General features: G+C 27.6%; 2 protein-coding genes and 1 long non-coding RNA gene across 4 annotated transcripts; 2 read left to right on the top strand and 1 right to left on the bottom strand.

Annotated features, from left to right (window-relative positions):
• Window positions 1-2,476: 2,476 nt before the first annotated feature.
• Window positions 2,477-7,336, top strand: LOC119677524 (lipopolysaccharide-induced tumor necrosis factor-alpha factor homolog). Of its 2 annotated transcripts, XR_005252271.1 has the most exons (7): window positions 2,477-2,600; window positions 2,727-2,880; window positions 3,837-4,040; window positions 5,651-5,665; window positions 5,736-5,864; window positions 5,993-6,145; window positions 7,113-7,336. XR_005252271.1 is itself a non-coding variant. In XM_038088899.1 (3 exons), the coding sequence occupies exons 1-3, from the start codon at window positions 2,543-2,545 to the stop codon at window positions 3,952-3,954; spliced, it is 330 nt and encodes a 109-aa protein (XP_037944827.1). In that variant the 5' UTR covers window positions 2,477-2,542; the 3' UTR covers window positions 3,955-4,147. The 2 variants fall into 2 exon arrangements, 1 of the variants encoding a protein (XP_037944827.1); XM_038088899.1 differs by lacking the exons at window positions 5,651-5,665; window positions 5,736-5,864; window positions 5,993-6,145; window positions 7,113-7,336 and having other exon boundaries at window positions 3,837-4,147.
• Window positions 7,337-8,811: 1,475 nt separating this feature from the next.
• On the top strand, window positions 8,812-10,584 carry LOC119677523. Its single transcript, XR_005252270.1, has 3 exons — window positions 8,812-8,952; window positions 9,359-9,471; window positions 10,365-10,584. It is a non-coding gene; the product is annotated as an uncharacterized LOC119677523 (long non-coding RNA).
• A 944-nt stretch (window positions 10,585-11,528) lies between these two features.
• Window positions 11,529-13,356, bottom strand: LOC119677522. Its single transcript, XM_038088898.1, has 4 exons — window positions 13,098-13,356; window positions 12,516-13,042; window positions 12,233-12,449; window positions 11,529-12,058 (listed from the first exon to the last, which is right to left on the bottom strand). The coding sequence occupies exons 1-4, from the start codon at window positions 13,291-13,293 to the stop codon at window positions 11,583-11,585; spliced, it is 1,416 nt and encodes a 471-aa protein (XP_037944826.1). The 5' UTR covers window positions 13,294-13,356; the 3' UTR covers window positions 11,529-11,582.
• Between the last annotated feature and the right edge of the window lie 3,279 nt (window positions 13,357-16,635).

Genomic DNA, 16,635 nt, shown 5'->3' with positions numbered 1-16,635 from the left:
CAAACATTAAAGAAGAAAACCTAAAAAAAGCTCACAAATATGCACACGGAGAGGATGTAGTCTTATATGAGCATGCACAAATGCATATAACAGCAAACGTTTCCGGTTGATGATGACGACAAATAACGTTGTGGATGGCAAAGATGTTGACGCGAATGGTAACAACAACAGCTACAACAACAGCAGCAACAACAACAACGAGAACAACAATTGTATAGTAAAAAGATGATGTCAACAAAGCTGAATTTAGCAATGCAACTAGTTGAAGCAATGACACACTAAAGCAACAAAAACGAACATCGAAAATGTTGACAACGAAAACATTTTATTTGAGTGCATTATGCAACATTTTCCGCCATAACCGGAAACGGAACTGAATTGTGCAAAGAAAAAAACATTTAAATATTTTGCACATTTTGCATATACACAAACAGGCATTTGATATCTATCCACTTTCACATATTTTCATTTAAGTTGTGAATAAAAATTAAATCTTTAAAATGGTCAACAAAATTTCGGAATAAAATGTTGAATGTCTGAGTAAATCTTATTTCAATGCTCTTTGTATGAATAGATACCAGCTTGAAAAAAGGACAATTACATAGAATGGACACAGTCATGAACATGAAGTCTGTATAAATATTCAAAACTTTGAGTTCAACTCATAGAAAACACAAATACAAAATTTACTTATCAAATTGCATTTCATTAAAAAGTTGCTCGTACTTAAAGGACATACGAGTTTCATTTCAAATAAAAATAAATAAATAAAAATAAAATAAATAAATTTTTTTTCTTAATTAGTCTTTCTATTTCATTTTCATATATGCTGTGTCATTTTTAGTTTACTTTCTACTTTGACACAATTTATCGGAAAAACCTCGAATAATAGCTACAATTCTCCGTTGACGGCAGAAACACTTGAATTGAAGAATATTTTAGATAGTGCTTTTTTATTAGAGACCTAAAGTTAAGCACCACATTTAATATTTATTGTGAGAACCCAGTCTTAACTAAATCATTCTATTGATGGTAGAAACTCTTGGTACAATACATACGCCTTTTTTATTAAGAACCTAGGTGAAAAAACATTATATCATTCCGTCGATGGTAAAAATTTTTTTCAATAAGAAAACATCTGAAATAATGCCTTTTTTTCTTAGAGACCTGAGACATAGAACCATTTTTAAGAGTTTTTGTAAGAATTCAGTCTTAACTATAAGACAGTCAGTGTTACGACGGCAGAAACTCTTGAATAGACAAATATTTTAGATAGTGCTTTTTTATTAGAGACTTGAAATTAGGCACCACATTTAATATTTATTGTGGGAACCCAGTCTTAACTACATCATTCCATAGATGGTAGAAACTCATATGCCTTTTTTGTTAAAAACCTAGGTGAAGAAACACTATATCATGCTGTCGATGGTAAAAATTCTTTCAATAGGAAAACATCATTTTCAATAGTTTTTCTAAGAATTCAGTCTTAACTATCTTAACTAGAATAACAGTCTTAACACAGGTGAGATAATATCTATTCTGTTAAAGACCTGAGGCGAAACAATACCATTATTGTGGGAACTGAATCTTAACTACATCTTTCCGTCAACGGTAGAAATGGAAAACATAGAGGATAATGTATTTTATGCTTAGAGAATTTAAGATGATGAAGATGAGACCTTGAATATTTATTGTGATAACCCAGTCTTAACAACATCATTCCGAGGATGGTAAAAATTCTCTTAATAGGAAAATTTATGATATAATGATAAACAATAATCCAGTCAAGGCGTAGAGAGCGATTATGAAGAAATCTCGCTGTTAGTAGAGAGTAAAAGCGCTCAAGTGCACTGATTCAACTAGCTTCAATATAATTAATCATTTTTGTTTGCCATATTGCTTAAGAACTCGTCAAGGATATTGATCAAAAACTATTGGATTTAATAGTTTTTTCTGTTTTTGAATTCTACTAACGCAAACAAAAACAACGTTATCTTTAATCTAGTAGAAACTGATTCGACTGATTTATTCTTGAGTATTATATTAAAATATAGCAAAGAGCACAACAAAATAAATACAAATATAAAAGTAACAAAGATTTAGTTTATAATTTCGAAATTGATATTGGCAGTTGTAAATAAATTTTCACAAATATAAGAGTAACAAAATTGACTTAACAGATATGTTGAGGTCTTTACTGTGATCGACAACAAATAATTTTACTACGCAATCCATTTGCGTTTGGGTTTGGTTAATTGACATATCTTAAGATTAATGTAATTAATTAGTTTTCAGATATTTTCATTATTTTGCTTAAATGTTTTAAATTTAACTATAAAGTTTTGCTATGATATTGAAATTTATTTTCTTTTCTTGAATTATACGTCACTTAGAAATAAAATCATTTGTATATAATTAAAAAAAAATTTTCTTCTAAACGAAATTTTTTTTATATATTTTATGCACTATTATGACTGCTAAATTTTAAGCAAATTTTATTACGCGTATTTTAAATTTTAATAAGTTTTTTTTAAAATAAGATATGAATACTGAAAGTCGAGCTGAATTAAGAAGACAACACGTTGAACCACAAACTTCTGGTACTAACTCAGTGGAACTGATTTATTTCTATATTTAATACATTATCGTATATGTCCCGATTTATAGAATACTCAATTTAAATATATATTTAAACTAAGTTTTAATTATTTAAATAAATTTTTTAGAAGCGTTTTATGATGCTGCTCCTGAACGACCACCTCTTGGTACTAGTCCCGTGGAAATGACTTGTCCAGGTTGCCACAATAAAATAAAAACCGAAGTTACTTTCAGATATAAATTCGCAACTCATTTTATTGCAATTGTTTTATGTTTAATTGGGTAAGTTAATTTTTAAGAATTTAATTTAACTTCTACTTTTGAAAAGTATTATTCATTATTTTGTTTCTATATACTGTTATAAATAAAGTAAGTATTATAAATGTTTTTGTTGTGTAAAGAAAGAGATAATGGAAGCTATACAAATCATATTTTGTCTAAAATTCTGAAAAGACGAATTGATTTAGCAAAGTCTTCTTAATTTAAGATTTAAAGAATCATGTTTATGAATGATACACAATACAACTTAGGGTAACTATGTGTTGACAACCCTGTAAAGAATGATAACACATGACGTTTATGGGAACTATTTTTGTAATTGTGATTAAATAGAATGGAAATAATAATAATTGATTTTAATAAAGAAATTACACAAACATAATACTATGTTATATCCCCTTCTAAGAATAATAATCTGTCTGTTTATCAATCGGTCTGTTTGCCTTTATGTGACCAAAACAGTGGCTTCATTTTCTAGTTTATTAAAACAAACTTTTCGTTACCGGAAAAAATTAAGAAATAGTTGTTTATATCCTTTAATGACCTCAATATAGTAGTCGAAAATGTATCTATATTTTATTTACACACATATATTAGGTTTACCAAGACAACAGATAAATATAGAGATTTCTGAATTAAGAGCTAGCGATATAAATATGTGACAAAGCACTAAAATTTTTTAACATCATCGACGCTCATCTGACTTAATACATGTATTTCAAAAATTAATTTATACATTTTATATATTTCACATAATAAATTATTTATCTAAGTAAAAGGCATTTAAGATTTGGCCAAACCAAAACAATATTTTTTCCTTTTCTCAGTGTACACATTTTTGACATATAGAAAAATCAGATGAATTACTTACACTCGTAAATATTATGTTAATACTAGCTTTTTTTAAATAAATAACTTATATTAAAATTAATCAATATATATTAATTCCATTTTTTCAGTTGTCCTATTTGCGCTTGCATTCTGTACTGTACACCTTGCGTCCGTAAAACCATACACTATTGTCCTTTATGTGAAAAATTCTTAGGTACCGGCAATACTCGAAATTTGGATCATTGAAAATTGTTAGGATCTTATACCGTCGTAATTCAGGAAAAGTGTTTGGATTAAAATCAAGTAAATAATTGAAACGACAAAGCAAAACGGTATTAAGTTAACTAATAAGTTGATTATTTAATACGAATTTTTCAGTAGTTTTAAATATATTATATAGTACAGAACTTTTAAATAAAAATCATAAGTCTTATGGAAATGGAATTTATCTTAAAATATGAATTTAAAATATGAAATTTTTTATTTTAAAATTAAGTCCAAATTTAAGATAATTATGATTAGCCCAAATCCATTCCAATAAATAGTTCATTTTATATGAGCATATAGTAGATATTGAGAAATAAATTGCAATATTCATTTTTATAACCACTTTTGGAACCAAAACAAATCAGTCTATTTCTTAAAATATTAAAATTAAAAGTTTCCAAGTACTTCTGCAGAAAAATATCTATAACGATCCTAAGAGCTCTATGGCACCATTCAAATATTAATCATATATCCATACTCCGTTTTAAGGAACTTAAGGATTCCACAAATGCTTTTCAATTTTATAAATTATGTGCTATCTAAGGTTCGTTAAATGATTTCCTGATTTCAGTTAAGACTGTCCTCCTCCATATTATTGAAGGTTTTCCACGTCATTAAAGATCTCACTCTTAAAACTTGCTGGTATATTCATTCCAACCATACTTCCATTTTTATTCTACTGGTTGTTAACTCCTAAAAGTTTTTCAGTGGAAATTTTTCTAACTTACCATTTTTGGAGAATATATTACAAACATATGTGAAACAAGCCATGTTTCATTACTATAAAGAAATAGCAATTTTACACAAATATTAAATATTGTTTATTTAATTTGTTTGTTGTGCTTTTAATCCATATTTTTATATATTTCAAAAATTGGCTTCTGTCTGTTGCGTACGACTTGTTGTGTCCTGTTTTACTAAATCGTCGAGTGAAAAGATACTTCTTAAGTAAAGTAAAATTTACGTTGAAACAACGTATAAGCCAATTCTGTAAAAATCCACATTGCTGCTATTTTTCAATTTCTAAATTAATTACTTGGAAAAATGTTTTTTTAATTATTTTTGATAGGTTTAGATTAAATTATACCGGCGATCTCTCCCAAGGGATCTACTTAGGGCTATAGGCATATTGTGTTACCACTTAAAACCTTTTGCAAAGCTTATAACACTAATTAGAGTCTTATAAGTATTAGTTTTGATGGATTGTTAATATAATATATATGCTATACATTATCCAGATGTTATCACTTTCGATAGTTTACAACATTCAAATCAAAATTCAGAACCCTAAGTATTAAATTTTAAACACAGTATACCTGAATAAGCATGTTATCTAAACACCGCTTTCTTTAAGAAACTGGAACTAATTTTTTAAAAATTTAGATATTGAGAATCAAGTGTGTCTCGATTATGCCATTTTTTTATGTAATGTCTAGGGTAGGTTAAAATTTTCTATAGATAGAAGACATATCGCCGACACAGTGAAGAAAATTATTTGCTAATTTATAAATTAAAATTAGGAATAAATTATATATATATTCGTATACAAATAAAATTTTAATTTATTTTATTTTAACTTTTTAAAGTGTCAAATCATATTTTTAATAATTTTTAATATTTATTTCAATTATTAAAAAAATTTTTATAAAAATGTCTGTTTGATTGCAAAACTTAGATTTAAATTAAATAGGTAAGCAGATTTAGGCAATTACTAAGACAATTTTTAATAAAATATTTTTAATGAAATTTATTATTAAAAGTGTTAACTTTGGCGTCACCATTTGAGGTCAATGATACAATTCCTTCTAAAATATGAATCATCCTTAACTGTTGTATTGAATAAGCCCAACGTCAGACACCAACAACTAATGACGTACTATTTTATTAAGGTAATTCCATATAACGTTATCAATAGTATACATTTCATAAAATTATAATGCATTATAAAATTGAAATTATATATAAAGTTAATTGCATGTATTGAATTCACACGAGAATTTTGTTTTTATATTTTTAGTTTTTAAAAGTATATATAGAACATGTCTGAAAGACTTGGACGTCATTCAACAATTGCTTATTGCCCCAATTGCGGTCAACATGTTAGAACGTTCACTAGTTATGAAATTTCTCTAAAGACGCATTTGCTGGCCTTACTTTTATGTCTATGTGGGTAAGTAAATTACGATTTACGATTTTATATGAGAGTACAAAAAATTTTTAAGGACGAAGACCATATAGTTAGCTAATGTCTTTATTTCTTTTTTCTTGTTATTGTATTTATATTGTAACGAGGTATTCTAAATAGGTAATATTAATATTTATAAGAATACATATATGGGAAACAGATCTATAATAAAATCATATTATTGATCAGTTACGAATAAAGTATGTAGACTGTTAAATAAAGAACTTATTGATAGTATCTCTCATTGAGGATGCATATTTGAAAACTAACAAGTATTAAATTAGTTTTATTAAAAAAATTATATAAATCTCAGAATGGTTATAGGCTTCTCGGGTAGGTATGTAGAACTGAAGCTAGTTATTGTTTAGTTTGATGAAATGATAAACAATAATCCAGTCAAGGTATATAGAGAGGTTATAAAGAAACCTCACAGCTAATAGAGAGGTAAAGTGCTCAAGAGCACTGACACCACCAGCCTCAACATAATAAAAATTTGGTTTAAAACTGTAGAAATAGAAAAATTGTCATCTATATTTGTCTTTTCATTTTCTTATATTATATTTGAATAAAACTGGATATAAATGGATATAAGGTCGCTTTCTCAGTATATTATGATAGATTTGAAAAAAATTAAATATTATTCGTTTTCCTTACATTGATTAACTATTAATTTATATGCACATGTAAAAATCATCATTAATTGTCAAAGCTTTATATGAATATCTAAGGTTCCATCTAACTGCACGGATCACATTTCCTTTCATATTTAACTTTAGTATGCAATAGTAAGTATAGTAAGCAAGTATTATTAACAAAATTCTTGTATTATTAAGAATTTCATTTGGAACGTACATATTTTGCTTGTTGACTAAGTTTTAAGAGGAATAACTTATGATCACTAATTTTTTTTTATATTATGTCATTTATGAAATATTTCCTATTTTTATAATAGGTGCTGGTTCTGTTCTTGTATACCTTATTGCTCAACATGTGCCCATGATATTGCACACTACTGTACACGATGTGGGATGTATTTGGGTAATTCAAGTTTTTAATCAATAGCTAATGGATTTGTAAGAAATAGCTATATTAATCAGTACACCTAGAAAAATATAAGCGAAATGTATCTATTGAAAGTTATTATGCCATATATATACAAATAAAATTGAATTCATTAAAGCAATAACAAAATCGTTTCATTTTATTTAAACTAGTATTATATATTCAATGTTTGTATATTATTTACTTTATTTTTTATATGTTTACAATAAAAATTTAGAACTTTATCAGTTTTTCGTGTTTTTACTTACATATATCTTTTATTAATATATAAATAATGCAACACATAATGCCTCTACAAACAGAATAGTATTGAAATTTAACAATTAAAAATTAAAAATATAATTAATTAATTCAATTATTCTACAGCTACTTTATGATTTCGTTCTACTATAAACACAGCAAGTGAATTTGTTAATAAAACTTTCACAGCAAATTAACAAAACTCCATAAAAATGTGCAAACATGTAAGTCAAGTACGGCTTTGGTTGTTTTGATTAAGGAGCGCTGACTCTGAGTTGAAATTTAACAGGGTACGAGTTGGATTCCTGGTACTTGCAGTCTCAAAAAATTATTTACGAATAATTAAATACAAGAATTATTTCCACGCCCACTAATGATGGATATTTAGCAATACTCGAAACAGCTGTATGGTCAGCCAAAAATTCATTTAATTAAAATAATATAAAAAATAAAATTTTTGTTGTTGTGTTTCACTACTGTTCGAAAAACCTCTTTAATATACTATATTAATAATATATTATAATTAATTATATTATATTATATTAATTAATATATAATATAATATATTAATATATTAATAATATATATATTAATTAATATATAATATAATATATTATTATACTAGTATACAAATAAATAGATCACTTTTAATGCACAGAAGCTAATCTCATGATTGTAAATTTATTATCAAAGAACATTTTTAAGTACATACCCATTAATATTATTAATTACTTTAATAAATCACTTTAAAGTTATAATTTAATCACTTTTTTGTAGAAAATATAACAAACAAATACGATCTTCAAATTTAATTAAGATTGGATGCTGTGACTTATTAGTTTGTAACTAATAAGCTTTTATTGCCTTCTCTCATAAGTCTGTAACCAATAACAAAAACATATTTACTTTACTATGAAAGCATTGATAGGGAAAGGATAAATGGAAGCATTTATCATGTTAGTAGAAATTTTGAATATTGACGTACCATAAGCATTTATCTCACATGTTATAAGTTATGAAGAACAGTTATTGGCGACAAACCACAAATAGAAAGAAAATAGAAGAAAACTATTTTTGAAGGAAAGATTTTATATGAGCTTCTGTAGTTACTTGGCAATCCTTTGTATGCAACTTGTTCGGTGTTATGATTAAGCTTGTATTGTTTATGTTTTTTAATTATATTTTAATTGCTTATATATTAATACTTGATAACTATTAAATACTTCAATATTTTAATATTGACACAAGATAGATTTTTAAGAATAGTAGTATATGTTATAATTTTAAAAAGCATTTTCCAAACGACTATTTTTTATTAAAAACTTTTTTTAAAAAATTTTAAAGTTTAAAATTTCTTTCCGTAATTTCAGAAATAATTTCATTAAAAAATAGCGTTGCAAAGTTTCATGAATTGACATAATTTGTCAAAGTAAAACATCCAATAAATATGGCACTTATTTCATACGTTTAACAAAAAGGTCTCTCAAACAGTGAGTAATGTTCTTTCAATAAAATTATTCAAATTATTTAAAATTATTTCTCTATTTATAGTTTTTCTAAGCAAAAGTAACGTGAACAGAAGAAGTCGGTTACATTCGTACTTCGCAAAAATATATATTTTTTATATTTTTGAAAAAATTTCATATATATATTCATATTGATACTCTTTGTAATCCAGTACTTTTTCTTCCTTTCTTATTTGAGTTTTTAACATCCCTTGTTTATGTATTGTTACAAAGTGTATAAAGACCACCATATGTATATACTTAATTGAAACTATTCCTTATTATTTAATATGTACATTAAATTCCGCTATTTTTTGATGTTATTAATTCTTGCTCTTCCAGTATTATTTAAGAAAAAAACCATCATAATTCTGTTTTTAATTAAATGTAGGTCATGCCTCAGCAAAGGTATTGTCCAAATTGTAAGAGACCTGTAATGGCAGTCGTTGAATACGAAATTTCTCCAGTGACACATTTGATGGCCATTTGTATATGCCTTCTTGGGTAAGTTCAACAAATTGTGTGACACTATTTTTTTTTGTTAGAAAAATTTGACAATAAAAGATATTTTATGAACTAAAAACTCGTATTTGAACTTATATATTTGACTACTATGTTGTGAATAGACGACTCAGTGCGCTTGAACACTTTTACTCTCTACTAACTGCAAGGTTTCTTTATAACCCCTCGCTTTAACTGGATTATTTAACACTAAATAAACCGTTTGTAAGATAGGAGAGGTATTTGAAAATAAATCTAAACCCAATCATCAGATCTTTTCATTTTCCGATCTAAGAATCATTCTTATGGTAATATAAAAATTTTTTTATTTTTTAGCTATATATTTTAAAATATATAAAATTTTTTAGGTATATAGTTGAAAACATTTAGGTTGCCAAAAAGGGCCGAAAAATTAAATAAATAAAATTTTTTAAACTAGAGTATAAGTGTTAGACTTAGAATTTTGAGCCTGTTAGACAAAAAATGAGCGTGTCAATACTTTGAATTATTGATAGGTTGTCAGTTCTAAACGTGGTACTTTTAGTCCACAAATATTAAACATGGACTAATAAACCAATGAGATATTTCAAAAGACAACTCATGTGGAGTATTTACCAATATTCTAAATAGCTGTATGTTTAGCCAAAAACTCAATTTTATATAAAGAGATTGATATTGCAATTTATTAATTGTTAAAAAAATTTATATTAATAAATTATTTTTTCGCCATAACTAACTTCAAAATAAAATTTAATTCACATGAATTATAAAATCGTTTATAACATATAAATCAAAGTAGTTAAAATTTTTCATACATAATCTTATAAAATATTATAATACGAATACTTATAATAAAACTTATTGATATATTTATATTTTTCCTATGTTTCTTACAGAGGTTGGTGTTGTTGTTGTTTTCCATATTTTTTGGATTTTTGCAAGAGTGCTGAATATTACTGCCCACATTGTGGTACTCGATTAAACTGAAAGAGTCTAGACCTTTAAAAAGTATAGACATTTAAAAACGAAAAGAAATTGGATGGCTTTTACGAAGTAAAACTAAGAAATGTATTTTGAAATTGAAACTTTTTGAAATAAATAACTGTAATAGATTTATTTAATGGTATATATATTTTTGAAAGCATATAGTATACATACAGAGTATAAAAAGCAGAGTATACATACATTAATTATTTAAAATTTAGAGAATATGAATAGCAAAGAATGAAAGAACAAACTCAAAAATTTGGTTAATTTATTGAAATTTGGCTGACCATACAACGCTGTTTCGAGTATTGCCAAGTACTCATCATTAGTGTTCTTAAAAAGTGTTCGAATTTTTTAATTAGTTTATAGTCCGTATATAATATGTTTGGACGACAAGTACCAGGGTAGAACCTTCTGAAAAAATACGACTATTCATTCCTTCAAAACAAATTATCCAAAACTACCAGTTTGCTTAGTTGTCTTCGTTTTTTCTTGCAAATCGGTCTATAACATGTATGCAACGAAATCGAACCATTTATAAGACAAATCATTACAGGCGATAAATAATGGATTAAATACGATAATATCAAATCAAGCGGTCATGTCCAAAAGTCGATGACCGCCCATAAATGACGTTAAAGATTGGATTGACAGCAAACAACATTGTTTGAAGTTTGATTGGAGTGAAAGGGAATTGTCTATTACAAACATCTCCACCCTGGTGCAACGCTTAATATGGTCCTCTGCTGGTAAAAACTCGAGTACTTGAAGGAAACAATCATAGAAACGCGACCAGAAAAACTATTAGCCACCAGCAAAAGAATTATCTTCCATCATAACGTCAGGTTATACACATCTTTGTTGACTTGCAACAAATTGATGGAACTTGGTTGAGAAGTTATGATTCATCAATCGTATAACCCAAATAGTGCACTGTCTGACTATCATTAATTTCTGTTTTTTAAAGTGGCAAAATGCTCTTGGTGCTGTTTGCATGAGCCCGGGGGAGGGAATGCCTTCAATCTACCAACTAATTAGTTAAGTTCATTTTGAATAATGTTAACAAAAATTCACAGAATAATTTATTTGTTGCTAATAATTATTTAAATGAATGATAAAAAAATATATTATTCCTGTTTTATAGGCCTATAGGCAAAAGAAGAAAAGAATTCAACAGTGTATCTGAATACATCAGTTGGCTTTGGTTTCAATTTGACCATCATGCGCATATAATCACGTAGAAATACTTTAACTTCTGGACTTTCTTTTAGATATTCAATTACAAGATTTCTGTATAGTTTTTCTTTACTGATATAATATTGGTACAATGCGGAATCCTGTTTCCATTGAAACTCCAATCTTGGTATGATCATTTCTTTTGGTGGTTCTATAGGCCTACTACAATGAAGAATGTAGTTAAAAGTAGGCCAAAAATGTAATATAAGTTTGCCTTTCGCTGTCAAATAAGATTCCGAAACTTCTACTTCTTCATCATCAAAGTACTCAGTTTTTTTTACAAGAAAAAGATTTCTAAATGTTTCTGTAAATATCCGCATTGTGTGACGTTCCTCAAATATATTTAATACAACACGTACAACTTTACCTGCAATACAACATTTAGAGATTTATATGTTCAATGTCAAAAATTTTTCGAACATAATATATATTAATACAATATATGTACAATATATTCTATTAATTAAATATTTATGTCAATATTTGTTCGCACAAATTTGCTTATTTTGTGTAATTTATAAATTTATTATATTTTACTCACCAAATAAAGACATTGAATAAAGTTCGTAATCTCCAAAAAATTTATTTATAACAAGAAATCGTACAAGTGCTGTAATTCCACCATCACCTATAAATGGCTCTGGGCGACCCCTAATATCAATATCTGCCGAATAAGTGGTTCGCGTATCATTTAAGCATATTTCACGTGTTGCTACGATTTTTTTATAATCTACATTGCGCAACATCAATCGTTTAATCTTAAAAAAACATGTATAGTTCAAGTATGAATGGTACATATATTTTAACACTATTTAACCACTTACCACAGTTGCATTATTTAACGGATTATATTCCATACGTCTCTCCACAACAAGTCTGAACTTGTTATCGTACTTCCCTTTAAGCTCATGTCCACAAACAGTATTACTTCCCCTTTCCTTATGCATTTCACTCCAGCTATGTACATAGTAACCGTCTGTTGTCTCTTCAACCTCAAATTTAAGCTTGCCTATTCTCTGCACCTCATTCACCTCCAACTCTATTTTCTCTTTTGCTTTCAATTGACACATTGCCCCATCGAATACACTAAATATGTGCATATAATCGGGGAATAACATACACTGTTTATCATTCGACATGTCTTTGGCTTTTACTTCCCATTTTAAATCTTTAATTTCTTTTTCAGTTGGAAGCACAAGTGAAAGTATTTCAGAGAAAATGCTACTAACACTTATTTCATCACTGGGATTTAATTGTACATATGGGCATGATCTTATTGGACGTGGTGTTTGTGGTGCATTTTCAATCGAGTCACATTCATCCGATTCATCTTCGTCTTTTTTATAACGAGCTACAAAAATTGAATATAATTTTTTTTAAGCTTTTATTTTAATGCTTTTTAATACCTCTTAATATTTTTTGCATATCACGTTTTTTTGTCTTGAAGACTTCGATTTCCGAGCATGTTTTATCAGGAAGTATTTCATTTATAACCTGTTCATTAGTTAAGACGAATACTCTTCTCTTGGGGCATTTTATGTATGGGTCCGACATTTGAGCACTAAGTTTAGGCTCTTGAAAGATCGAATTGAGTTTGCTCATTTTTAATGCTTGATGACTATAAGTACGCCCAAAAGAAAATTTAAATTTATATTATTAGCAACAATATTTTAAATTTTAAACTTTTTGAATAGAAAACATTACATTACACACTTTATTTTTAAAACTCCGCCTGCTTATCATTAACAATTATTTCATTTTTGGATTAAGTGTTAAAAAATATTATATAAATATATGATATACAACAAAATTGTATATGAACTTGAAACTGTACTAGGTTTAGTGACTGTAACATCACAGCAATAGTTAACACCGGCATATATTCAACATTTACCTCATTATTCGAACAGAACGATTACTGACATAAAGTAAAACAAATGATTTCATTCCAAAAAAAAATGTTGGATTATCTACTGTTCAAATAGCATTCACACAACTACTTCAATAACCCGAAAAAATATACCTGACTTTATTGCATAAAAGACAAATCAATGGATTAAAAAAATAATAATTTCATTACCATGTAAAATTCTTCAATGTCTCATTACTTAGTCCTTAAGTTATTGACACAATAATAAAGCTTGCTGATTCATAAACATAACCTACTCACATATCTTATATGCTATTCCCTATAGCATATAACCTCAATAAGTATGTCAAGCTTAAAAACACGTTTCTCAGACAAAATCAAATTAATAATAAAATTAAGCTACTTTTTTTCCATAACTCTACTTTATATCTATAGTATTAATTTCAATAGTGGTAACTCATTGTCAATTTATTTTCTATGCCTTTCCTATTTTTTCAATACTTTAATCTATCTACTCTTTGATAAAATAGTATTCATTATCTTTGAATTTGATTGTTGATCATAGTTTTAAACTGCAAAGCAGTTAGAAAGTAATTAGTCACATTCCTTTGTCTCAAATTCTTACAAACTAATCACTAACTGAAGTAATTAGCAAGACTAAGTTAGCTTATTATTAACTTACTAAGTACATTGATAACTTAGTGTATTACTAACTTACTCTTGCTAGGAGATGCAGTATCACATCATGATAAATTCTAAGCTAAACTTATACTTATTGATTTATAAAGAGGTTTTTCGAACAGTAGTGAACTACAACAACAAAAATTGATTTCATATTATTTTAATTAATTGAATTTTTGGCTAACCATACAACTGTTTCCAGTATTGCCAAATATCCATCATTAGTGGTCTTGGAAATAATTCTTGTATTTAATTATTCGCAAATAGTTTTTTGAGACTGCAAATACCAGGAATCGAACTCGTGTCCTGCCAAATTTGAAACTCAGAATTATTAATTTATTTTATTGATGGCAATGCGTTAGGAGCGTTCTAGAAAAAATATTCTGAAGAAAATCAATGATCCCTTATGCGTTCACGAGAAGCTATACTATACTATACTGAAGTTATACCGCGACAATGACATAGTTAAGCGCATAGAAATTCAGCTAATCCGGTGGCTTGGTCATGCTGTATGAATGGAAGGATGTGCTTCGGCCAATTCAATTGATTCGCTGACTTGGTTATGTTGTACAAATGGAAGAAGTGGAAAATCTTTCGATGAAATATTCAGGTAATTATCGACTTGAAGGCACTCGATACTACCAATTGGCTACATTTACCCACTAATTGTGTTGGCTGGCGGAGACTCCTGAATGCGGTCAAGGGCAACTCACATAAAGGCACAAGTCCCTTTTATGCTATTATACTATATAACTTTTATACTATTTCTCTTTAATAATAGAGCCATAGCATGGAGTTTATACATAAGCTAATATAATTATTAAATATTTCTCGCATTCTTTTTACCAGTCACCTTCTTTATTTCTTTTTTCTTGCTGTCCAAATAAATAAGTTGAGCTTTTGAAATGAAATATAATGACCTTTTCTGTTTGTTATCGTTTTTTAAAAATAAACAATCACCAGTACTGGTTGCTTTACTCTTACCAAGTATAATCTAAGTCTATGGCCTCAATCTAAGTCCATGGTCTATGGCTCAACACAAATTGAATAATCTGTGTTTAGCTGTGTTCAGATCTACACATTTCTTGTATTCAAATCCGTTTTAAATATATTGTAAATTAAAATTTGTAGTTTGTTCTGACTTTTCCAAATGGACATGAATTTTAACTTAAAATAGAAAATTTCTATCTTTAATATTTTATATATGTATATTCATTACAAGACACTTAATGATACCCGTATCTGCCTTATTCATAAGATGCAAACACAAATTACAAACCCAAACACTCCAGAAAGTGGATTTTGCTATTGTTGTAGTGGAAAATGTTGTTGTGATTCTTAAATTGCAACGATGACAAATGTTAAGCGGAAAAGAACGCAATAATCATGTGACACCACATATGACAGCTGACGATAATAACGAAGTCTGTAATGATGTCGTTAATAATCACGATACTAACTATGCGAAGAGTTTTGCTAAGTGCATAATGATACGACTGGTGTTGACAGCAGTAAGTGTAGGAACTTGTGTACGACACTTCTGCTCAGATAGATTCATAATCCCAAGGTGCTAAAGAGTAAGAATGCGTTTGTATGAAATGTTTCAAATACATGCACATGCATGCACACTCATCCATAGATGTGAGTACTTTATGTTGCACTTGTGCTGAAGTGATAAACTGTTTGGAGTTGTGGATAATACGTATACACCATAGCTCAGACCTCTTCAAAAGTAACACTTCTGCAAATGCTCCCGCATAAATACTTGAATATACAAGCACATTTACAGAGAAATGTACAGCACTATATACGCACACACATATATTTTCTGGAACTGTGTTAATTTTATTAAGTGTTCAAGCAATGCATCATTATCATAATTACTATACACTCGTATGTATAAGACGAAAAGATAGGAAAAATTTATTAATTTATACAAATCTTTTAAATATTATGTCTACTTATGTGTATTATATAAAAAAAGGGTCAATGTTTTAAATAGTATATATTTAAAAGAAGGGTGACAGTTTAATAGTTAGGAAATTGTAGATTTGATATATAACATATATTTATGAATACATATGTATATTTCATATTTTATCAATATTTACTTTTAATTAAGAATTGTGCTTTTGAAGCACAATGTAGTGCTTAAAAGTATTAAAGTATTAAATAATACTTGATTTAATGATCGAACCGTTTAGATTTAACAATTATTTAAAAGATTTTTTTTTGTTTTCTATTTAGAGGGTTTCGAATAACAGAGAAAGAAAGGACAAACTCAAAAATTTAGTTAATTTATTGAAATTTGCCAAATACTCATCATCAGTGATCCTAGGAAATATTCGAATTTTTTAATTAGTTTATAGTCCGTATATAATTTGTTTGGACTG

Source organism: Teleopsis dalmanni, chromosome 2 (assembly GCF_002237135.1).
Source record: "Teleopsis dalmanni isolate 2A chromosome 2, ASM223713v2, whole genome shotgun sequence".
NCBI lineage: Eukaryota > Metazoa > Arthropoda > Insecta > Diptera > Diopsidae > Teleopsis > Teleopsis dalmanni.
This window is presented reverse-complemented; position numbering and strand designations above follow the sequence as displayed.